Below are 18,517 nucleotides of genomic sequence, written 5' to 3' on the forward strand. Positions count from 1 at the left end.
GCTGTGCAGAGCCACGGCACGTATGGAGCAGGGCAAGCCCCAGACCCTGCTCCCCGGCAGGAGCTCAAGGGCCAGATTAAAGCATCTGAAGGGCTGGATGCGGCCCCCAGGCCACAGTTTGCCCACCCCTGGGTTAGACACAAGTCCTGCATCTTGGCAGGGGGTTGGATTAGCTGACCTTTGCAGTCTCTTCTAACCCTATGATTCTAGATGGGACCAAACCGTAGGAAATCTGGGGTCGGGGGATTCCAATTGCTGCAGCTTAATTTGGATTCCTGCATGAAATCCCACAAGCATGCCCAGGTGTGAAAGGGAGCAGCAGTGTGATGTGTGCAGTCTATAGCAGAGAGGCACAGTCACTCTACAGCAGCCTCTCTGGAGAAGATGATGTTCCACTGTTATGGGAGCATTCTGTATCCAGTCTGTAACCCTCAGTCCTAATGCATCCATACTCATCTATTCAGATTGCTCCCCCACTTTGCCCCTCAGCCCTTCCGCACCCCCATCTCTGTATGGAAAGGAAGGAAGCAAGAGAAGCTCACAGTTCCTGCTGAGAAGATGACTGAAGTCAATGGTGTAGGAGACCCATTTGCGGGGCAAGACAGAGTCTCTGTAGCCCCAGAGGCTGACGTTCATAGATCTGGCTCCTGGCTCCGACGCCAGACCAGTGAAGTAAATGGGCTCCTTGGAGAAAGTATACTTGTGCCAGCACTGGCCTTCATCCGTCGAGAACCTAGACAGAAAAGGCTTACAGTGAGGAACTGGGGTCACAATCAAGGAGAGACCAGGTGGAACCTTCTGTGACCCCGTTACGTTCAAAGGCGAGGAGGTGTGGAAAGACAGCACAGGCCGCGCAGCTTGGCTTGTGCACAGGAGTGAAGGCCCAGAAGGGGGAGCTTACCAACAGAGCGCTAGGCACAAAGCACTATCTGCCCAAAGGAGAAGGCTCCTTCCCCTCTGAACAGCCCCACTTCCATACAAGCAGCTGCAGAACAAGGGAGGGACGGGAAATCCCAACACTGACAGCAGTCTAGTTTCTCCCTCAGCACCAATCTATATGGACAGAGCTCCGCTTACAGCTCGCCAGAGCCTCCCGGAACCAGAGAACAGACCCCCCCACCGCCCATCCTCTTTAGCAAGTGGAGCTCAGGCTTACTTAATCACATTGATCGGCTCGAGGCTGTGCTCAATGGCTACGATGATGCCCCCGGAGTCCAGGATGGCGTAGTGATGGGGCCCTTCCAGCACCCGTGCCCAGGTATAGCCCCCATCATCAGATATGTAAACGTCTGGGCTCACCACGGAGATGGCATCCCCCACGCTGCCTGCAACACAGGCCCCAACACCACGGAGGTTAGAGCAAGTCCAGGAAGTGTCCCTTCCTCGGGGGCAGACAGACTTATTTCCTCTGACCTTCCCCTGCCCCCCTGCCTTGGTCTGTAGGAACGAGCAACTCATCCCAAATGGATTAAACCTGTCACTTGCCAGCCCAAGGCCCAGAGGATGGATCCTGAGAGTCCCCTCTGCCCCACCCACATAACCCCTCCACTTGCCCTCTCCCTGTGTTGGTAGCAGTCAGGTTCGTTACCGTGAGCGATGACTATTCCCACCACATTGGGCTCGGACAGAGGCAGCATGGGCACATTGTGATTCAGGGAGATGCCGTACAATGCATAGAGGTAAAGGGTACACTGTGAACAACACCAGGGAATCCGGGGGTGGGGAGAGGGGGGGGGGGGGGGGGGGGGGGGGGTATCTTCCTGGCACGTTCCCACCAGCATCTCAGCAAAGCCCAGCTCAGGTTTGTGCCCACCCTGGGCCACTCAATTAATGTAGAGCCAGGGACCTTTACCTGCTTCTTTACCTTTACCTGCTTCTGCCATTTCCATATTGTGCGAGGCACAGACCAACCACACAGGAAAGGCAGCCGTCTGCCCCCAAAGATACCCATAATAGTCTGGATTAACACATTGTGAAGTCTTGGCTGGTGTCGCTATTGAAGTTTACTTTATTACGCATCTCACTCACGCTGCAGGATGCAAATAAACTGAGCAGACAGTCGCCGCATGCAGGCCTGATGCTGCAGTGTCTGGCCGCTAGCCCTGCCACGGGAATAGGTCCCCTTGGACTCGCGCATGGGAAGATGCAGTGGTCTTAAATAAAAGATTGCTTACAAAAAAATGAACTATGGGGCCAAGTCTGCCCTGCCTGCGTCCCAACACATGGCAGTGCCCCACACCCGAGCCTGGCTGCCCTGGGATCCCAGACAGACAAACCTCCTCCTTGTTCTTTGCTGTGGAGTTACATTTAGCGTTGACAGGCATCCTCAGCGGCAGCCACTCGCCACCTTGGTCGAACGTTATCACCGACTGGATGGAACGGTCTGGGAGGAGGAGGAAACACTTGGTGTGAAACCCTCCGTGTTTCGTATTCCACTCAGCTCACTCCAACTCAGCCCTCCCGTTGAAGACAGCAATACAGTCTGTCTCGGTCCATCTAGCAGACATCCCACCCCCGTGAAACAGGCAGCCTGGCTGCAGCAGAAGGTGACGAGTCGATTTCTCCCTGGCAGCTGACCCATGTATATTTCTGCTGCACCGTTTTCCCAGTGTAGAGAGCTCCTGCTAGACTGCACCGAGGCAGTTTCTCTCCAGCTGCAATCACTGCACTGAGACTGTTCCAGTTCAGGACTTCAAGACTAGTAGGAGCCCAAGGATTGGTTCAGCCTAGTAGTTCAGTAATGGGCAATTAGAAAGCTCCCCACTTACACCAGCAAGCTGTCCAGGAGACAGCAGAGGCGAAGAACCATCCTTGCAGACAAAGGAGGAACATGCAAGTTTCAAGGATTTTTTTAATCGTTATTAAGCTCCCTCCCTGCTGTGCCTTAGAAGGCAGAATGGACCTGCATGGCACAGTTAGTGCCGTTCACCATATTGGCTCATACTGCCATGGACTACTCGCCTCCCTTTGTATATCACTGCCCCGGTTCAACTGCAAATCCAGACACCCCAGTGAGAGCGCTGTGTTTCCTCCCAGTGACGCCCCCAGGTGTGCCTGCCTAGTGCCATAGCCTGCTGAGCAGCACAGAACCCCAGCAGGGCTCTGCCAACAACCTGATGCTTTCAAGCTCAATGAGTAGAGTCCTGTGTATAGAAAGGTCTAGGTCTCGCCCCCTCCCCCAGCCAGAATAAATCTGTCCAGGCTTTTGGAAGCCAACCCAGGCTCTTCCCTGAAGACCTCCGGGATGAACCCAAACGTGGCCATTTCCAGCCCCGCAGGAGACTCACGAGTGAGCAGAGAAAGGGTGTTGGACTGAAAGTTGTTTTGCACCCAGAGGCCAGCCGCTACTTTACTCCTGTGAGCAGGCCCACCAGCATCAATGGGAGCAGGACTGGGCCCACTGACTTCAATGGGGCTACTCGCATGAGCAAGGACTGCACGCTATCCAGTCCTGTAAGCCAGGCCCGAGTGAGCCCCACAGACAGCGTAAGGGTTGGACTCAAACAGGAGTAGGCAAAGGACAGCAGAGATACACCCCATCCTTCTTGGGCCTCGGTGGGCCCCAAGGCATTCCTGAGGCCTGGTGCAGAGCCCGGGAGAATTGTGCCCCCCAGGAACAGGGAGGGGCGTTCAAGAGAAAGGTTCTGCCTCGACTGAAGCTTTAGCCCGGGCCCTTCCCTGGTGCGGGGGCTGAGGAGTTTGCTCTACCGCAGCCTCCTGCTGGGTGCAGCCCATCCCCCAAGAGCGAGCGCTTGCCTTCAGAGAGCACGCTGGTGATATAGACGCCCCGCAGCGAGGTCACATTGGTGAAGTCAGTTTCACTCCCAATGCCTGTGTAGAGATGCCGTTCGAGGGACTTGGAGTAGATGAGGCCTCGATCGTCTGAGGTGTAGATTGTGCCACACCCAGTATCTGCAAGACAGACAGATGATACAGCTCTGGAAGAGGAGCAAATCAGACACAGCTGGGCAATCAGATAACACCCACAGTGTAATTGTGAAAGAGGTTACCAGGCCAGGGAAGTTTCCTGGTCACACCCGGACTCAAGCCTCCACATGCCAGAGTCACACCTTATGCTGCCAGTGCTGACACAGCATCGCATCAGCAATTTATCCCTAGTTCACATGGCGGGGTCAGAGAGAATCAGCAAGTCCCAGAGGAGAAGCAAAGATGGCCCATGAACTCCAGCGCTCACGTGGTGTGATGCTGCCAGATGCCAAATTCTTTGCTTCTACTTACAGCTGGCCTTGGAGACAGCACTTTCACCCTCTGCTTTGCCAGGAACGATGGCTCAGCAGTTAGGGTGCCAGACAGGGACTCTGGGCTTGATCACAGACCATGTGTATGTGGCACCCCGGGCAAGTCACTCAGTCTCTCTGGCTTCAGTTCCTCATTTGTACGACAGGGATAACAGCCCGGCCCCACAGGAGTGTGAGAGGATAAACCAATGACAGTACTCTGGTAACAGGGCCATCTGAGCAAACGTCTCCCTCTGTCCAAAGCCCAGTATTGATCCCGAACCCCTTAGCTTTACCAAACCAAAACCAGTGCAACTGAAATGTCACAGGCATGATCATGTGCCGGGGACAGCTTTCCTGAAAAGTCTGAAGCCAGACAGTGGTGCAGAAGTGAGGATTACACTCAGCGTAACTCTGGGCGGTCATTAACTCTCAAAGCATGCAGCCTAGAAAGTAGAAGTTTGGGTTAATCTGCTGCTCTGGAAGCCTGGTGCCATGGAGGAGTTTGCTGGGGAGGGATTTGGGTGGATAATTTAAGTGTTTACACGTATCTGACAGGCAACTTCAGGTGACACACAGCTATGGCATGGGGAGAGTGGCAAGGAGCACAGAGGGGACCCCCTCAATCCCCATCTCATGTGGCCACCAGCCTGATGAAGCTCTCTCCATGACTGGAGAACGGGAGGGCAGGGAGCTACATGGGGTGTCCAGTCTTTGAAAGGAAGACTCCACAAAGGGACTGGTCTGAGAAGGAGCAGGGCCATCTGCTGAAGTCTTAAAGAATATTCCCTAGCAAAATATTTCAGTCAGGGTTAAGACTGTAAAGATCAGTTACTCCCAGGAAAAGCCTCTGAAAGAATGCCACACTGTTCGGAACACTCCACAAGCATTAGAAAGTCAGAGGTAAGGCTAGCCAGGTAACCTTAACTCTGCCCTTGTATCACTACTCACAAGGCAGGCCTACTTTCCAGCAACAAACTTGTTGACTGCATCAGTGACTCTGAAAACTGACTTGTGATCTAACTGGTGTGCTTTGGTCTTGCTCCTAGTTTGCACTGGGGAATTTAAATTGAAGGGCACTTGTCTTTCCATCACTACAAGCTGCTCTTACCCTCCAAGACCATGAACAACTGCAGAGGAAATAAAGGAGACTGATGCACTTCTCTTCATCAAAGCAGGCTGGATTCAGGACCATAAGAGTCAAAGGACAGATTTTTCAAATGCCGTAAGTACCACAGTGAAAGATTTGGCACAGATAAAGGGCTAATTACAGGGGTCGGCAACCTTTCAGAAGTGGTGTGCCGAGTCTTCATTTATTCACTCTGATTTAAGGTTTTGCGTGCCAGTAATACATTTTAACGTTTTTAGAAGGTCTCTTTCTATAAGTCTATAATATATAACTAAACTATTGTTGTATGTAAAGTAAATAAGGTTTTTAAAATGTTTAAGAAGCTTCATTTAAAAATTAAATTAAAATGCAGAGCCCCCCGGACCAGTGGCCAGAACCCAGGCAGTGCGAGTGCCACTGAAAATCAGCTTGCGTGCTGCCTTCGGTACGCGTGCCATAGGTTGCCTACCCCTGGGCTAATGCTTCTAAGGAAACAAACTTAAGTTGTGGACCAAAACTTAGGCAACTTAAATGATGGGGTGCAGGGTATCGTGGAAACCACATGCATCTCAGACACACAATGTACAAAACCATAGTGTATGTATGTGGCTATGGTATTCCCACAGCCATGGGCTACCAGGAATTAGAGCCCTTGCTGGACTCTCCTTCAGAATGCTGCCTCCTACATGGAAGGTGCAGTGGGTACACAAGGCAGGTCAGTGCAGAACGGGACAAAGTTACGGTTGTTTCTATACATAGAACATACGGGCAGGGGAGTTATGTGAATTGTCAGCTTGGCTTTGCATTTCCTAGGGTTTGCTATCAGAAGACTACAGTGTTCTCTTGAGCAGAGATTTACAATCAGCTCCAGTTGGATGAAGCATTGGAACTGACATTTGGATCTATTCAGGCATGCATCGCCCACCTGCCCTCTATCACTCACCTCCAGGGTCATCCACATGCATGAACACCATGTCCTCGTTAGCTGCCAGGATGGAGAAGAACTGCTCCTGACCCACAGATGGAAGCTGGGCCATATTCCAGGTCTCCCCTTGGTCAGTCGAGACATGGATCCTCCTCGTATTGCCCTGGAAGGCAAGCACAACCTTTATGCTGCACCACCAATGGCCATAGTACTCAAGTGTTCGTCAGTGCCTACGCTCCGGGGGCCTAGATGGATCAGAGAGGGTGACAGGGAAGAGAAGCAGGAGCGAGAACAGTCCCGGTACTAGATCAGGACACAGGAATGGGATGAACAACTCTGGACAGCCACATGCTCATTTATGCCCCTGCCTCTTCCCAGCCCCTTAAGGCACAATCACATTCACACAGACCCTGCACCCACAAACCCAAAGCAGGACATCTATCCAAACCTGGGCCATGGCCTTCCACATGGAAACAAAGAAAGGCGGCGACTCCGTGGACTCGCAGAGCCATATGGAAGCCAGATGGAAAAGAGTAAAGCAAATCTCCTACCTTCTCCGTCACCACAGAAGTAAACAGGAAGCGACCTCCTAGGCCAAACGAGTAGATTTTGTTTCCTATGGTCTTGAAGCTTTTGCCAAAGTCATTGGTTTTCTTTAGCTCCAAAAACCCAAGATCAGTTTCTTAAGAGAAGGAAATGACAATGAATGTTGCTGCAGTAGAGGAGGGGACACTGAGGTGAGGTTGGTATAACTACGTCACTCAAGGGTGTGAAAAATCCACACCCCCTGAACAAAGTAGTTAAACCAAAGCCCCCAGTATAGACAGGGCTAGGTCAATGGGAGAATTCTCTGGCGACCTAGCTATCACCTCTCGAGGAGCTGAAGTACCCATGCTGGCAGGAGAAGCTCTCCCGTCGGCATCGGTAGCGTCTTCACTGAACCGCTGCAGTGTTTTAAGTATAGACAAACCCCGAGGTTGGGAAGTGCTGATCCCCCTTAAAGTCCGTTCCTGCCTCACCACAGCAGTTTCTCACCCAGCCCCTCCCGCACTCCAGGCAGAACCTCATCCTGAAGCATGTCAGCTCTAAAGGCTACTAGATTGTCTGTCACAGACTGCCACCCTGCCAGTGCCCACATCCTGCCATCAGCAGCTTAGCCTCAGCCTGCCCAGTGCAGGATTCCACACCAGGCTGCCCCTGAAACCTCAGACAACCCTGGCTCTACTTCACAACACAGGCCTGTTCAGCTTCCTTTCCACCTTCTGTGCTCGCAGCCCTGGAACAGGGCGGATTCATCTGCGCTCCGACATCACCCACCTTTCGGGATCCCACCATCACATCTCAAGCTGGCAGTGATTAAGTCTCTGGGAAGCCCTAAGGAGAGCAAGATCTCCCCCCAGACGTCCATCTCGCCTCACTTCTCGACACCCAAACTCTCCCACAACACACTAAGGAGCTGTAGCATGAGCACTGTCAGCCTCCGTTCTCCCTCACCCACTCCCCAGCATCAAACCCATCGGTTTGCTTAGAGTTTTGTGAGGGTATTATGGCATCATGCTTTCGTGATCGCTGGCGAGCACTTGGAGAATTCTGACCTGTGGGACTGCTACATTTAAAACAGACTGGAGGTGTAATTTACATAAATTGTTTAACCTGTAAATCCAGGCATCTAAGTCACCTTGTATGGTGCCTGGCAGGAGGGGGACACACACAGTTAACAGGTTTCAGAATCGCATGTTAAAATAGCTACCGATTAGCTTTATACAATCTCCAGAGCATTTGAGCTCAGGACCATTCACTGGCCTGTCCCTAGCTCCTTGGGCAAATGAGTCAATTGCTAACAGCTGATGATTTATTAAGGTGTTTTCAGAACATGGAGCTGAAGGGAAAAGGCTTGTGAAATCTCTGGCCTCACACACACACACAAAGTGGCTTTGATTCTCTGATACTGCACAACTGTTAGTTGGAACCAGGGAGTACTTACTGCAGGAGTCATTCAGGTAGGTGGTGAAGAAGATGGTGGTGTCAGGGCCCCTAGAAACAGACAGGAGGGGGAAAAAGAGTGCTTAGAAAGCGGATATACGAAAAGCGGATCAACAGCTGTGTCAGGCTGTCTACACTGCAGTTAGAGGTGTAACTGCAGCTTGGGTAGGCAGATCTGTGCTAGCTTTCTTTTAACTAGCATTGCTCAAATAGCCATGAAGACGCAGCAGCACATACACCGGCGCAGGCTATACAAGCACACCCAGAACACGTTGCCAGAGTCCCTACAAGCATGTCTTCTCTGCTCCTTTTAGCTGCACTAGTTATATTAAAACTAGCGCAGGCATGCCCACCTAGGCAGCAGTCACACCCCCGATTGCAGTGTAGACATACCCATAATTTTACACAACATGGGGACACAGGTGAAGCCAGACTCCCTGAGCAGGGACAGCTTCTATCTCAGTGGTATATTGGGATTCTACAACACATGCACCTGTGAGGACTGCTACAGGGCCTTTCAGAGAACCGTGGGTCCTTTTACTCAAAAGTCTGGGGAACATCCAAGGGGTTTGTGAACTGCAATCAGATAGCATCCATACCGCACACACTGGCCCTGTCCAGGTAGTCACTGAAGGACTAGTTTGACTAGATACAAGTAAGTTTGTGATGAAGCTTCTACCTACCAGAAGCAGGGCTGAGACCCAGCAAACTCACGGCACCCAAGCCCATGGTTCCTAAACTGTTCCAGTCTGAACTGAAAGCTATCGGATGCACGTGTCACCTTGGTATCCAGGACCAGAATGCTGAGTGGCATTGCTGACTCCAAGGGGTTCAAAATCCAGCGAGACTAAGTAAACTGGGAATCAACTTCAAAAAATCCAAGGTCCTCTCACCTTCTAAGGCTAGGTCTACACTACCCGCCTGAATCGGCGGGTAGAAATCGACCTCTCGGGGATCGATTTATTGCGTCCCGTCGGGACGCGACAATCGATCCCCGAATCGACGCTCTTACTCCACCAGCGAAGGTGGGAGTAAGCGCCGTCGACAGGAAGCCGCAGAGGTCGATTTTGCCACCGTCCCTACAGCGGGGTAAGTCGGCTGCGACACGTCAGCTACGCTATTCGCGTATCTTAAATCGACCCCCCCCCGTAGTGAAGACGTAGCCTAAGTGCCCTCCCTCCCTCTGTAGCAGCCAGGAAGGAGGATTGTGGGCATCGATAGGCAGAATCTGACATGAACGGGTGCAGCACAGGCACAGTAGTTTATGCACACATTAGAGAAGTGAAGCAGCCAAGCAGGAACCAGAGTATTTATCAGACGGCCAAAGGTCTAAATGAAGTGTGCGATGAACAAAGACACTCAGATAACCCCAGTAAGGAAGGGTGGCTGGCCAGGGTATGGGGAGGCTCCAAAGCAGACAGTTAGGTGAAGCCAGTCAGGCAGGTTACCAGATGAGCCCAGCCAGAGGCCCGTGGCTGTGTGCAGAGTTCTAGGCACTCCATGTGCAAAGAGTGGAGCCTTCCATTGAGGGAACACTCAGTCCATGCTTTCCCAACCCTCAGAGGGCAGTTTGCTGCTCCTGATGGAAGAATCTTTGTCCAGGACACTGCATTATGGTAGGGAAGACTCCCCAGCCCCCAGAGGGATGGGACACTTATTTCAAAATCAAAATGTATTAAACATGAGAGGCATGAACCCCTCATGCTGTTGGGCTTCCTCTATGGGGAGAGAGGAGACAGAAAAAGAGTGCAGGAGAGTTGATGGAAGTGCCACAAGCAGTGTTGAGCAGCTCCTGCTTTCCTTTGGCGGGAGAGCTTAGAGCAGCGGACACCGAGTTACCATTTGGCTACTCACCATTTTGCCAGACAAACAGCTTTGTGGATTTCTTCCCACTTCTCCCCAAAGTTCCTGGACACCCAGAGGCTGTTCTGAAAAGTTCAGTAGTCAGACAGGATTGCTGGTTACTGGCTGTGTTACCTCTAATGCTTCAAATAGCATCTGGCCTAAAAAAAGGCAGAGCCAACCCTCTGAAATGGAACACACATCAGGGCTTCTAAATACAAGACCACATAACACTCCCTGGAAAGTACCCACTGTATGTTTCAGACTCAGGAATAGAAGTTCATCCCCCAGAATCCTAAAGGGCTAAAGGACACAGCAGCTGTGATTTGTCATTCTTCCCCTTGTGGGATGCTACCACCCGACCCCACCAGGTGTCGCTGCAGAACTCAATCCAGGACATCTCACAGAGCACACTGGCAGCTATGTAAGAAAGCAGAGAGGAGAGGGAGTGGGATGTGTCCTGTCTCTTACTTCGGTGCTGAGGACCAGCAGGTTGTCGGAGTTCTGCGGGTGGTATATGACCTGACTCTGGGGCTGAAAGGGGAGATCTGTCTGAGCAAAGTTCTTAGCATAATCAGACGATCTGAAGATCTTTCCTCCACGGCTCCCTCCAGGCACAGGCATGTCCCCCGTCAGAATCACCTAGACAAGGAGCAAGAGGGAGACCAGGTCAGCGAGGGTGCACATGCCTTCACCGCGACAGTCAGCCTCGGCCACATCCCCCGCACCAGCTGTGCTGACCTGCTCCAATACAAATGGGCTTTGTGTGGCTCACTCAGCCCCCATTTCCCGGCAATGGGATCAGAACCTGCACTTCCTGGCAGTGGGGCTCCAAGGGCTTCACAGGCTCTGGCTAAGCCCAGAGAGATAGGCACTATCCCCGTTCTACAGACAGGGAAACCGAGGCACAGAGCTGTGACGTGACTTCCCCTCAGTCTCCCAGCAGGTAAGTGGAGTGTTGGGAGCAGTACCCAGGAGCACACCACTACCCCTCCTCTGAACACCAGTCAGCACTGCCATGTGGAGAGGTGCATTTCAATGAACAGAAGTGCATTGCTATGCACCATGAATGCAGCCCTCATGAAGGCCAGCTCCATCCCTGACTCAGGAGCAGTTCCAGGGAGTGCATGCTGTCCAAGAGCACATCAGCAGCTGTCTCCTACCTTCCCCGAGTTCTCTGGGCCGATGGCCATCCCAAGCTCCGTCCGGATGAAGGTGTGGTTAATGAGCTTTGTGATGTCTATGAAAGTTTTTCCATAGTCCTCGCTGAGAGGGAAGAAAGTAGATAATGACTCTTCTAGAGCAGTGGTTCTCAAGCAGGGGTCTGGGGCCTCCTGGGGGGCTGTGAGCAGGTTTCAGGGGGTCTGCCAAGCGGCACCAGTGTTAGACTCACTGGGGCCCAGGGCAGAAAGCCGAAGTCCCACCACATGGGCCTGAAGCCTGGGGCCCTGAGCCCCACCACCCAGGGCTGAAGCAGAAGTCTGAGCAACATAGCTTCGCGGGGGCTCCTGTGGCATGGGGCCCTGGGCAATTGCCCTGCTTGTTACCCTCTAATGCTGGCCTTGCTTTTATATGCAGAAAACCAGTTGTTGAGGCACAGGTGGGCCGTGGAGTTTTTATAGCACATCAGAGGAGCCTCAGACAGAGAAAGGTTGAGAGTCCCTGGTCTAGGAGATGGGATGCAGCACAGGGGACAAGGTGTCACGGATGCTTCAGGGACAACTGCTGGGATTAGAGAGCCTCAAAGAAGGAATGTGCTGGGCACCTCAGAGCAGCTGCTCAGTGCAGCCGGCAGACAAAGAACGGAAGCATTCCATGGCAAGTGGCTGCTTTTCCAACACTCACGCTAGGGAGGAGCCAACCTGCAAGAGTTCCAATCACCCAGGACTGGCCCAAAAGGGAGTCACAAGACCACCAAGCCAGTCCCGTATTGCTCAGCTCCGGCCTACAAGGCTCCTCCCCCCCAAAAAAGGTGTTTACCCAGGACTGAGGATATTCCAGTCTCCAGTGAGCCCCACAATCCTTTGCATCAGTGCAGAGGAGTCTGGGAAGCTGTGGGTACTGGTCACTCGTGCACATGCGGAACCAGGGCATGATTTGGTAGAGGGAAATGAGTGACCAGGCACCATGCGCCAGGTTCACCGAGTGCTTGCTCCTCACTGGCATGAAAACGGTCTCAGCGACTGAACACCCAGATTCCCAGAGCAGCCCAGAGCTGTTCTTGTCACCCTGCAGCACGCCCACCCCACTGGGCTGGGCAGAGTTTCTTTGCATTCCTCACACTCTCCCAGGCACATCAGAGGAAGAGGCAAGATACGCCCAAGCCCTTAGCAATTATCCCCACTTGAGGCATCTCCCATTCCTGAACGGCAGCCCAGCACCCGTCAGCTGGGGTGACCAGTTTAGAAGCCCTGCCTCCCCTACCACACCCCAGGAGGCTGCCTGAGCCTGCTGGCAGCTCAGCCTCCCTCCAACTCCTCCCCCAGTGGGTACGCCACGCTTACGGCTGGCCTCCCGTGAGCGAGAGAGAGCGCTGCGGCATCAGGTCAGATAGGCAGACGATGCAGCTCGCCAATTCACTGAGTTAATCAAATCAGCTGCATGCATCAGGCACTGGGGGCCTCACCTCCTGTAGAGTTTGGACTGCTTGAAACTCACGAACAGCAGCGGTAACTTGAATGTGGTCAGGACGAGAATAACCTGGCCAAAGAGAAGACCAGAGCGTCAATCTTGGGGAGCGCTCACTAGCAGCTCCTCCCCCAGGCAGCCTGCAAGTGCAGCCCTCAGCTCACCCCCTCCACTGGATTTACTGACCCTGAGAAGGGGTTTGACAACCCCTTAAATACCCACCTCAGGACAGTCAGTTAGTGCTTTGACCAACCCTCCACCCCACTCTTACCCCTCTCATGTGGCTTCTCCCAGGGAGAACGGCTTTAACAAGACAGGGACTCGCTGGCCAAAAAGGTTTGTATTTGCCAGGGCAGGAAACGAGTCTGCTGGGGAGGTACCCCCAAATCGCAGGCTATCAGACAGTCATCTGGCCTCCAGCCAAATCCAGGGGCAGGTTATTGGCTCAACCCACCTCTCCTCAAGAAACAGCCAATCCCAATGTCTTTAAGGCAGCAAATGCCATGAGCTAGTATCTAAGGATGGTCTTATAGGGTTATACGGCACCTTCACCTCCCAACATACAGCCACTTCTAGGGTGGAAGGCACCAAGCTACGGACAGCACAATGCACAACACTGATTGGGGAGGAAGGGTTGGCCAGGCTTTAGGACAAACCATTCCTCCCATGAGAAGAGCCAAGGGATCTTTGATGTCCACAGCCCAGACAAGACCTTGGGATGTAAGGTCTCGCCCAGCAGGCCCACACGTAGGGGTGGCTGAGGAGCTGAGCCAACTCTGCCAGGGCTTGAGCCAAGAACTTCAGATAGGGGCTTGAGCCTCCAAGCTGCTCTGTGAGAACCAGCCTTGTCCGGGACGCAGCGGCCGTCTGATGAGGGTGAGGGAGGTTGGCTGCCTCAGCAGTTCTTTCCTGCAGGAGCCCACGGGAGTGTAGGTTGCCCTGCCTGATAAAGACAGCAGAGCCCTGCCCTGCCTGGAGCTGTAATTTAGAGGGTCAATTCCAGGGGTTGGAGGAGCAGCCGCCTTGCGATAGCTCTACAGACAAACCCTCCGACTGCAGTTGCTCAGCGAGCAGTCCTGGCTGTGAAGGTTTCCTAGCAGCAGCTCACTTGCTCCATGTTCAGACACTTCTAATGGGCATCAGTCACACAAGAGCACGGCTCAGCACCATCCCATTCCTCAAATGCCAGGAGCATCTATAGATCCCAAAGCCTGAAGGGACCACTGCAATGTTCCCGCTAATTTTTTACATCCATGTGCAGAATGAATTTTGTTCTGTGCACCAATATGGAGGTGATGAGTGGCGGGGGTGGGGCCGAGGGGTTTGGGGTATGGGAGGGGGCTCAAGGCTGGGGCAAAGGGCTGGGATGTGGGGGAGTGAGGGCTCCTGCTAGGGGTGCGGGCTCTGGGGCAGAGGGTTGGGGTGCAGGAGGTGAGGGCTCTGGCTGGGGGTATGGGCTCCGGGGCTCAGGGCTGGGGCAGAGGGTTGGGATGCGGGAAGGGGTGAGGGCTCTGGCTGGAAGTGCAGGCTCTGGGGCTCAGACAGAGGGTTGGGGTGCGGGAAGGGGTGAGGGCTCTGGCTGGGGGTGCAGGCTCTGGGGCTCAGGGCTGAAGCAGAGGGTTGGGGTGTGCAGGCTCTGGGCTGGGGCCAGGGATGAGGGGTTTGGGGTGCAGGCTGCCCTGGGGAGAGAGGACTCCCCCCAGCTCTCTCTTGCCGCAGCAGCCCATGGCTGGGGGAGAGGCGCCTCTCCCCGCCGCAGCCCTGCACGCCCCCTACCTCTCTCCTCTCCAGTATAGGCCCCTGTGGCTGCGCACCTGCACAGCCCTGGGGAACTTAGGACCACTGTGATCATCCAGTCTGACCTCCTGCATAGCCCAGGCCAGAGACCTGCCCCACAATCATTCCTAGAGCCCATCTTTTAGACAAACTTCCCATCTGGATTTAAAGATGGGCAGTGATGGAGAATCCACCATGCCCCTCGGTCAGTTGTTCTCTCACCATTACAAATTTACACCTTATTTCCAGTCTGAATTTGTCTAGCTTCAACTTCCAATTCACACTGCAAATAAGGCATCTATTTTGGAAGCTGGGCTCTCGGAGATGCTGGGACTTCAAGATGGATTTAGCACCAATGGGCCACGGGCCGTCTCTCAGTGCAGCAGATGAAGGAACAGGCAGCACCTATCCCTGCCCCACCCCCAAGGCTAACAATGGGGCAGCGTAAACCCTCCATCCCTAGTTCAAGAGGAATGAGCCCCATTGGCCTGCTGGTCATTTCTTACCAGAGCAAAAGGGTGCAGCTCCCCCAGCCCGTCAGGGTCATACAATGCAATGCTCCCATTCTAATCTGTATCAACCCTTGTGCTGCCATCACCCCTGGGTATCTTCCACCAATGTCTGCTGCCTGCGGTTTCTCCTCTCCCCAGAGAGGAGGGGGGTGTGTGTGGTAGAGTTTAGATGGGGGGGTTGTTAATTTTAAAATGTTTATTTTTATTTCTATGTATTTAAATGCTGGGCCCCCCGGAGCAAGACAGAGCTAGATACAGCAGCCAATGGGCAGCGGACCCTGCTGGCATGATGGCAGCCGTGGCCTCCAGCAGCCTCTGTAGAAGGGATCTCGGGCTGGTCTACATGCAGGTTTGTACTGATTTAACAAATTCGCTTGGAAACAGATCGTTAAAAGCAATGCAACCCTCCGGGGTGGCACAGACACATCAGGATAAAGGTGTTCTATCGGCGTAGCTCATTCCGGGAACTGGACCTAAATAAGCGATACCAGTTTAAGCACTGTTCTACCAGCATAACTGCACCCCTGCTGTAGGTTATGTAGATTCGTGCCATTTTAACTATAGTGGCTTCTACAGTGATCTAGCTGGAGTGTTAGACCAGCCCCCACTGGGGACCTTCTCAGGCAGGATTAAATGTCTGGGCATGCAGAACACTGGGAGTGTCCAATACTCAGGAATGCTTGTGCTCAAGGTGAACACTGCTTCCAGGAAGCGAAGTTGTGCTTCCCAGCTGCCTCTCCGGCTTGCCCACCCCCATCACTGCCCCGTCATTTAGAAGGGTTACCTTTTAAAGCCTGTTCAGATCAAATGCACTACTTACTCCAGTGCTGTCTCCAACCCAGGAGAGTGATACAGTGCCGCTGAAGTCATCAAAGACATACTGCAAGGAAAAAGATTGGAGTCACATCCAAACTTCTGCGCTCCACACCCCAGATCAGGCAACAAGCCCCTCTACCTTCTGTCACCAGAGGGGAGAGGATCAGGAGGAATTTGATCTGCATGATGGAGGACCTCCCGGTTACACACACCATCCCAAGGCAGTAATAACCACCCAGCTGCCAGCCAAGATTTGTCTGGCCCACTGGCATTTCCCCCACTCTCACCATAGGTCGCTAGGGATTTCCTGTGCAGTCTATTGCTGAATCAGTAAAGCCAGGAGACACCCCAGCAGGGGCTTTTCCCCCAGCTTAATGCTCCCTCAGGTGGCTTCCTTCACTGACCCCCACACATCCCCTTACGTGGGATGTTGCTGAAATGCCCAATGGATTCTTGCCACACACCCTACGTGTGACAACACAGAGTTTGTCTCCTTGGCAGATCTCATGGGCAGGTGTCCCGAGTCTTCTCTCTCAATACCACCTTGCCCCTTTGGTAGTTCAGGGAACGCTGGGCAGCTTGTGCTGGGCAGGCAGAGCGAAGCAGAACTCAAGCTTTGTGGGTCAAAGGTGCTAAGTTCAACCCCCACTGACCACCTCTCCAAGGGGCTGACATGCTCACGTTTGAACTACAGAGCCATCTTGTCTCTACCCCAAAGCTTTGCGGGGGCCTGGGGCCTTTCCCCTTAGCACTTGATACTCATCAGCGAGTTACTGTAATACGGAAAAAGCGTAGTCAGGTTCCCCTTGTGTCTGCCCTTGAACACACGCGCATGACAGCAGCTCTGCTAGGGGAAGCTGATTTCACTTTTGGTTCTGCTGAAGTGCAGATGCTTGCCCGGTGTGGTCACCTTCACCTAATGGGGCTTCATTGCTAAACCAGGAGCCAGAGCCCCACAAGCGTCATCACGAGGCCTGCGACTGTTTCTAATCCAGTCCTGGGAGAACACAAGAGTGAGCAGCACAGACTGCTCCCAGATCTCACACCCTCATGAGTTAACAACGCCTCTCGTATCAGGGAGCTCCCCAGCAGCCAGTTGGCATCAAGAAGGATCCCCACCCAGAGGGCCAGTAATGGCTGAAAGTTAAGCAGAGCTGGACTCTTCTCCCGTTGGACATAACTAGTCACCTGTAAGAGCAGCACCATGCCGACAAGAAACACTCTGGTGCGTTCGTTTGGCCTTGCAGAGCAGTAAAACTGGGCTGTGCACTTTATCACGAGCACTAGAGTAAACAGTGCAGCCCTGCCACCCTGCAAAGGCATCTGTCTCCAGATAATATTTTCCACAGCTCCTGCTGCGTGCCAGGCAGGACCACAGCAAAAGGTGCACAGAACGCTCCCATTAAGCAAGGAGACAAACTGGACCTGGCCTGAAGAGCCCAGAGGGACACCAGAGAGACGAAGCCAGCAGAGCAGCGATGCTGGGATTTGGCTAGCTAGTGCCGTGTTAGTGCCAAGGAGGAACCTGGCAATGCAAATAGTCCCCTGAGCAGAACAATGAACGCCATCAGTGCCCTGCCCTGCAGTCTCAAAGGTTGCCTCATAATCTGTTCACAATCTCACTACATTTTGAGGCTCTTCATGTTACAGCTCAGCCAGCACTTACGCCATAAAAACCTAGATCAATGGCTGAGCTGGACAGGACATAAACCGAGATCTGGGTTGCAGGCAGAGAAACCTTTCCCCCTCCCAGAGCGGTGACTCCGATATACCTGTGCATCTGAGAACAGGAATCCCAGCATTCTACAGGCAAGACCTGGGAGATGGCCAGACAGTCACCATGGAAATACACCTGGGACCTTGTAATGCTCTGTTGTGAGAGGCCCTGAATACCTTGACTGCGTCAGGAGAAGCACTACCAGTTTCAACCTCAAGTGTCCAGTTACCTTCACTGGAGGGGAGCAGAGACCCAGGGAATACCTGGGGGAGAGTGCAGAATGCTGTTTCTTCACAGCCATGGGCACCTTGCGGCCTCAGTAGTGCAGGGGCGGGGCAGTGCCAACACGGTTACTGAGCTATGCCAGACCTGTGCAAAAGGCAGGCTCCTGGGGAGATCAGAAGGAAGACGAAAGGAGACAGGGAGGCCGTGGAGAAGGCTCTTGCACCAACAATGAGGATGGCATGAAGGACCAGAGAGAGCTGATGCTATACAAACAAGGAGAGGAGTAAACAGAAAATCCAAGAAGTGGGCTGGAGCGAGCCCTTGGAGAGTCACTAGCCTGGGTGACTCTGAAATGGACCCAAAAACAAGTGTGGAGTTTGATGCAGTCTCACCGTTTGGAGTGTGCAGGAAGTGGCTGATGATGTGCTTGAGTGCAGGGATCTGGGACTTTGGGAGACAGGGGAGGGATTTTCAGCAGACAAGGAGAGAGGCATGGAGACACAGGTGGGACTTGCCACAGCCAGGGATTGGCAGCAGCCTACACCAGCCGCACGAGGCAGGTGAAGGAGGAAAGTTCTGGATGAGAGGGGGAGGCAGAGGGACTTTCCAAGCAAAGGAAGGAAAGAGGAAATGACATACATGGCATACAGCGACACGTCGGTGTCAGAGTGGTGGGTATGGTACAGTGCAGACAAAGAGCAGAACCTGTGAGCTGCAGAAAGGGAAAGAGAAGTCAGGGCAGCTGTG

General features: G+C 53.3%; 1 protein-coding gene across 1 annotated transcript in view; it reads right to left on the bottom strand.

The window, feature by feature from the left end:
- Positions 1 to 18,517, bottom strand: part of SORT1 (sortilin 1) — a 44,454-nt gene that overhangs the window by 10,813 nt on the left and 15,124 nt on the right. Inside the window, exons 2-14 of the mRNA XM_026655101.2 lie at positions 15,833 to 15,892; positions 12,723 to 12,796; positions 11,260 to 11,362; positions 10,568 to 10,738; positions 10,109 to 10,182; positions 8,256 to 8,305; positions 6,823 to 6,953; positions 6,290 to 6,434; positions 3,757 to 3,912; positions 2,277 to 2,383; positions 1,589 to 1,691; positions 1,157 to 1,325; positions 543 to 733 (exon numbers count right to left, since the gene is read on the bottom strand). Coding sequence (XP_026510886.1) covers positions 543 to 733; positions 1,157 to 1,325; positions 1,589 to 1,691; positions 2,277 to 2,383; positions 3,757 to 3,912; positions 6,290 to 6,434; positions 6,823 to 6,953; positions 8,256 to 8,305; positions 10,109 to 10,182; positions 10,568 to 10,738; positions 11,260 to 11,362; positions 12,723 to 12,796; positions 15,833 to 15,892 — 1,534 coding nt within the window. The remainder of the gene's footprint in view (positions 1 to 542; positions 734 to 1,156; positions 1,326 to 1,588; positions 1,692 to 2,276; positions 2,384 to 3,756; positions 3,913 to 6,289; positions 6,435 to 6,822; positions 6,954 to 8,255; positions 8,306 to 10,108; positions 10,183 to 10,567; positions 10,739 to 11,259; positions 11,363 to 12,722; positions 12,797 to 15,832; positions 15,893 to 18,517) is intronic.

This window comes from Terrapene carolina, unplaced genomic scaffold (genome assembly GCF_002925995.2).
Source record: "Terrapene carolina triunguis isolate 2854851 unplaced genomic scaffold, T_m_triunguis-2.0 Scaffold195, whole genome shotgun sequence".
In the NCBI taxonomy this organism is placed as follows: Eukaryota; Metazoa; Chordata; order Testudines; family Emydidae; genus Terrapene; species Terrapene triunguis.